Below are 6,524 nucleotides of genomic sequence, written 5' to 3'. Positions count from 1 at the left end.
GAGAACAGCAACAGAATCCCACAGCCATAAAAGAGGCCAGAAGCGCTTTATATCAGTATAAACAGTATAACAGGCCACGCCCAAGTGGGTGGGTAACTTAAGGCTACTGGCTGTAGGAATTCCTACAGCAAGGTGATGTCAGGTTGAATAATTTTTCTTGTATTTTAATATTTTGATATTATTATATCTAATATTATTTATTTGATAAATAAAGTTTGCCTGAAGATCAGAGTGCAAAGCTAAGCCACTGGAGACCAGGGAGTGGTGGCACACACCTTTAATCCCAGGTTCAGGAGACAGAGGCAGACAGATCTCTGTAAATTCAAAATTACATTGGGCTATGCAAGACTGAGCCAGAAACAGATCAAGATGGGGAGGCTCGTACCTATAATCCTATCGTTTGGGCATCACACACCTTTAATTCCAGTACTTGTGATCTCATACCTTTAATCCCAGCACTAGGGAAGTGGAGACAGGAGTGATATGGCTGGTTGGAGGGAGGAATATGAAGGGAAAGAGACAGGAACTCGTTGGAGTGTCGGGTCTTAGATTTGGTGGAGACATAGTACAATCTAGGCAGTCTGAAGATTGCCCCTTTGGTCTGAGCATTGGTAGAGGTAAAAGGTCTTTCTGGTGACTTACTACTCTGTTTCTCTGATCATAAGCATTAATCCCTGTATCTGTCTCTGGGTTTTTATTATTCATGCTACAGAGGTTGTTCCCCTGGAACCAGTAAAGGACATACCCAGATATCAAATTCTCAGCACAAGGGAGATTTATTGCCATGGGGAGGAAAGGTGGTGATGGTGGTAGTAGGGAGGCAGCAGTAGCAGCAAACAAGTAAAACAAGAGAACAAGAGCAAGAAAATCAAAATAGAGTGTTTCTGTAGGACTAGGTTATTAATAGGAAAGGAGAGGAGTCTGTGCTAAGGGGAGTTGGTAAATCCTGGTTGGACATACTAGCCAAATATTTAATTTTGATTGTTGAACCTTGGTGTTTTGTCTCAGGAATGATTCAGTGGCCAAATATGGGAATAGATCTTAGGAGCTAGTTTTTAGAAATTTAATGGTTTTAGCAAGAGAGAAGAAAAGTCTACAATATATGTCATGCTTATGCCTATCTTTGCCATGCTCAGACTTGCTAGAACCCCTTCAACTTCCTCATCTAAAGCCATTAGTGAGACTGATTATGAGTGATGTTGATGTTGGCCCATGATGATTATTTAACAGTTCTAGATCCTTGGTTATCTGACTGATGCATGATTTATTTCCTAAATATTCTTCTAAGGTACTTACTTCTAAATCAATTTCTACCATTCACTTTTTATTTAAGTTCTCCTAATTGCAGGAATTTAGCTAAAGATGAAGGTGAAGTTAAATAACTTTGGCTGTGATACTACGTGTAATAGGAGAAAGGAGAATGAACTAAATAAATAGGAAACACAATATAGAATTTTGATAACCAGGTATTAGGGTGATAACCAAGTTTTATGGAATGGTTATATCTTTTTTCAGGGCTGTTCAGATAAAGGACATTTATACCTGAAGGAAGACTGGTTAAGCATTTATCCACTTACAATCATCTTCAGTTGAGGATTTCCCTTGGGTTATTAAGACTCAATGTTTCTGGGAAACTATTGTTCATATGCAAAATGGTCTCTCATGGTTTGAGGCCTCAAGACAGAGAGAGGAGTATATACTAGAATTCTAAAGTGGACGACTGTCAGATTGTGTGAAATTAACATGAGTTCACGGAGGACTCAGTATTTGATGAAATAAGACCAGTGCTCAAGTGACCAGCTACATCTGAACCAGAGACATCAATTTTAAGAGAAATATACAAATGCTGTCTTTTTAATTTGTGTTCATAGGGATCAGAAGGTTCCCAAGTGTTTACTTGAACTCTGTGTGTAAAGCTGAAAAAGGTAAAAAAAGGTGAGTTGAAATAACAATCAAGAGATAATTATTATTTTCTGGAAAATGGAAATCTGAACAAGAATAGACAAAGAGAATTATTGAATTTTGTATAATGAAAACCAGTTAAGTGAAGACTGTCTCCTAATGAAAAACAGTGTATAAACAGTTGATCCTGGTAAAATTTGCATTATGCATCTAAGTGCTCTGAAGAAAAACTTTTCCTGGAAGCAATACACACTTTAACATTTTCAATTATAATAAATACTGACTGTGAAACATTTAGTCAAATCTGTTTCAATATGTCTTTCCCAAAGCAAAGCCCAATTGCATATATGACATTAAATTATTTGTACTTATTTGGTTTTTACTTACTTAAAATGTTTTAAGACTAATTGCAAGTTTTTGGTTTATCCAGTTCACTTTCATTATTATTCTTCATCATCACCCCTTAAAATATGTGAATATCCTACTACATAAAATTTAGGAATTAATAACTTAGTGTCAAATTTGCCACAAAATGGAGAATGAGGAATTCTTGTATGAAAGACCAAGTGCTAATCTTTACTGGATGAAAAGGACATTGCATAGAGATGTGTATGATCACATTAACTCAGAAGTTACTTGGTGGAGTTGAGTTATTATTTTCAGGGTTTTGCTTTTTTCCCCTATGAAGATAGATAAAGCAGATCAAATCCACTCACAAGATCACACAGCATAAAGACTAAGTGATGACTCAAGCTTCGAGTTTAAAAGACAAATTGAAAAGGAGGAATGAAAAAGATGAAGGGGGTGTGAGAAGAAGCCAAAAAGAAAGAAATGAAAAATACAGAGTAGGGATAGAAACCAGAAGAAAATAGATAAATTAAGATGCACAAAATACAAGAGGAAGTAAAAAATAATAAGCATTGCATAGTCTGTACATTCACTAAATGTAGCAAATGCTGTCTTCAATAACAGATAAGCAGCATATTTAATATTTAGCAAAGTGGTTTTACTAGAAAGTAAGTATATTTTGCCCAATTTACCTTGAAGAGCTACAGATATAAAGCATCAAAGATAAAAAGAATGAATGGCAGATATCAAGTATTAGACTACTCACTCAATCTATTATTTCTCCCCTAAGCATATCAGGCTAACTTCATATTCTTAAGTAAGAAGGAATCAAACAATTTGCACTGACTTGCTTCCTGCTTGTAAGGATCTTCACAAGCTTTTGAACAATCATTTTGGTGTCATCTCCTGAAGAGGTAATTGTCCAGAAAGCATGGCCACAGTTTGTAATGACAGCCATGGCAATTTCATCCTCAGTGGCTTCTCAGACAGGCCATATTTAGAGAAGGTACTTTTTGGGGTCATTTTGATCTTTTACTGTTTGACTCTTGCTGGAAATACAATCATAATTCTCATTTCCTTGAAGGATCCAAAACTTCAAATCCCCATGTATTTCTTCCTTTCCAATCTTTCCTTGTTAGATATTTGTTTCACCAGCAGTTGTGTTCCTCAGATGTTGGTTAATTTGGGAGGTCCAAATAAGATTATCACCTATCATGGCTGCGCCACTCAGCTCTACATCTTCCTGTGGCTTGGTGCTACCGAATGTGTTCTTCTTGTTGTCATGGCTGTGGACCGCTATGTAGCAGTGTGTCATCCCCTAAGATATACAACTGTCATGCACCCCAAAGTCTGTGTGCAACTGGCTGTCCTTGCTTGGGGTGTTGGCCTGATTCAGTCTCTGATCCAGTCTTCTGCTACCCTCAGATTGCCCTTGTGCTCCCACCGGGTGGTAGATGACATTGTATGTGAAGTTCCAGCCCTGCTTCAGCTCTCCAGTGCAGATACTACCTATAATGAAGTGCAGATGTCCATAGCCAGTGTTATTCTCCTAGTGCTACCCTTGGTCATCATCCTTTCCTCCTATGCTGCTATTGTGAAGTCTGTGCTGAAGATGAAATCAACGGCAGGGCAGAAGAAAGCATTTGGCACATGCACCTCTCACCTCCTTGTTGTCTCCCTCTTCTATGGTACTGTCACAGGTGTCTATCTTCAACCTAAGACTCACTATGCTCATGAACGGGGCAAGTTTCTCACCCTTTTCTACACTGTAATAACTCCGACTCTTAACCCCCTCATCTATACACTAAGGAACAAGGAGGTAAAGGGAGCAGTGGTAAGACTGGGGTGGAGAATTTGGAGTTCTCATAGATAACTAAAGAAGCTAACATATGCTTCTGATTCTTTACTTGAAAAGACAGAGCAATCATAGATCAAAACCTTAAGGTAGCTTACCTCCAATATCAAGAATAACTTCATTTTATTTGGGGTGTGGTGTTAACTTTATTCATCAGTTATTGGTTAGACAGACCCGCAATTTCTTCAAAGTGCTTATTCAGGCACAACATAACAGATAAATTATTTTAATAGTCATTTTCTTGAACAATATAATACAGATTTGTAAGATTTGTGATTTGTGAGAAAGAACCACAATACTTACAAAACAAAATACCAATACTAAGTTTCATATATCTCAACTCTTCCTATTTACTTCATTTTAAAACCAGAGTATTCTACAAATAAATCAAATACTTTATTTGAACTACACCACAGGCATCTTTTTATTTACTTTAAAAAACATTAAATATTTATTTTTTTATGTATATGAATGAATTTACGTGAATGTATACCATGTGTGCACAGGTGTCTATGGATGCCAGAAGAGAATGTTGAATTCCCTGAGCCTAGAATTATGGGATCACATGGGTGCTAGAAACTGAACTCGGATCCTTCAAAGAACAGCAAGTACTCTAGACCACTGAGACATCTCTTTAGCTCCTTCTATTTATTTTAAGAAATTTCACTAAGTTGCCCAAACAGGCCTTGAATTTGCTATCCTGCACCAGCCTCTCAGGCAGCTGGAGGTCAAACGCCTGTGCTAATAGGAGATGTGTGTGTGTGTGTGTGTGTGTGTGTGTGTACTTCTGTACATTGAATTGATGGTCTGTATTCTGAGTTACTTGTACCTCATGACCACTGTTTTACATATTGCGCACCTGAAACTACTCAATCCAAAAGCATCGGCCAAGGTTAACCAGGCCCAACATGGATTCCTTGTGCTGTTCTTCTAAAATTCATTAGTTTGAATCCACATTCCTTAGTTTGAGTTTGGTCTCTTGTGACCCACCCCAGTTTTGGGATTAGAGTTAGACTTTTTTCCTCCATTGTAAATTTCATATTTTAATAAATGGGTGCATTATCCAATTTTTATTTTCTATGTTACAGATATTTATGAGCTACATATGTAGTGGGAATGACAAACAAAATACAAAACCATCAATTTTACAGAGATTGTCATCTTCAGAAGGCAATAAAAGACATTAAATAAAAATCATCCTATTTAATAACGCTTGGGTGGGGAAGCCTTGTTTACTAATACTAAATTAAGCTTGACTTTTATTGTCATCCTCCAACAAAGATGTATGTTGCTCTTTTGTTACTGTTCATATCTGCTAGTTCAGTTTAAGTAAAATCATGACTAAACTGAATATTCTCTTATCCAGAGTGTTGACACTTGTCCTATTCTCAAATGCACTGGTTATGAAATATGTGCAGATGTACCTTGAGTAGCCATTGACTCTGTGATTTTCCAAATAACCTGCACCAATTTAAGACATAAATATTTTATATTAAATATTTTGAACTTGGATTATTATTTGTAAACTAGAACCAAGCTGGCCGCAAGAGGAATTATGAGAAGATACCATGATTATTTTTTTACTTTGGCAAATATTTAATCAATCGTTTAAATAATGGTTTTATGACTTTCCTAAAATCCCTTACAGTTGAATGGATTTTGAAATTTGTAATTCGATGCCATTATCTCAGGTTTGAATTGATGAGGGAAATACATAACAGTAACTTCACAACCAAATCTTTAAGTTTTTATTATGTAGCAATTATTTTTTCTGTAATTCTCACCAAAAATATTGTTTTATTTTTTAAATTGCTTTTGAGAATTTTATACATGAGTATTGAACTTACATTATTTTAACCCTTCCTTTACCCTCCAACTCCTTCCATGTTATCCCCAACTATATCAAGTGTATTATTTCTTCTATTTAAATTACATATATGTGTGCATATAATATATATGTGCATATATGTAATATATAATTGTGTTTATTTATATCAATATTTGAAATGAACATATACAAAAGAATACAGTTTTCCTCATTTGTATGTGTTTGTGGCTGACTGCTTGTGATTAAGAAATCTGTTAGTGGTCTCATCCCTAGAAAAGACTGATTATTCCTTTCCCAGCATCCATTAATTGCATGTAACTCTCTATCTATGGAAGGGACCATGTTTAATAATGTTGCTAAGTCTGAAGGCAGCTTACCTTAGTGGTTCCTTACATCATGTTCAATATGCTTAAAATACAAATTGGAAAAGGATAGTGCCAGGTAACTTAGAATGGAAATAGATGATTTAAGAGCACTCTAAGGCATAAATTTTAATTTTAAATATACTAATCCTAGGCATATACTCAAAGGACTTGAATCCTACCACCATGATACTTGTACATTCATATTTATAATAGGGTGGAAATAGGG

The 6,524-nt window shown here is 35.9% G+C and overlaps 1 protein-coding gene across 1 annotated transcript; it reads left to right on the top strand.

Moving 5' to 3' along the window:
* The first annotated feature begins 3,181 nt into the window (after nucleotides 1-3,181).
* Nucleotides 3,182-4,123, top strand: LOC130863807 (olfactory receptor 2H2-like). The gene has a single exon (XM_057754101.1). It carries the CDS (start codon nucleotides 3,182-3,184, stop codon nucleotides 4,121-4,123), a length of 942 nt encoding a protein of 313 aa, XP_057610084.1.
* The last annotated feature ends 2,401 nt before the right edge of the window (nucleotides 4,124-6,524 follow it).

Source organism: Chionomys nivalis, chromosome 21 (genome assembly GCF_950005125.1).
Source record: "Chionomys nivalis chromosome 21, mChiNiv1.1, whole genome shotgun sequence".
Taxonomy (NCBI): domain Eukaryota; kingdom Metazoa; phylum Chordata; class Mammalia; order Rodentia; family Cricetidae; genus Chionomys; species Chionomys nivalis.
Note: the sequence above shows the minus strand (reverse complement) of the source record. Positions and strands in the feature narration are given on the sequence as shown.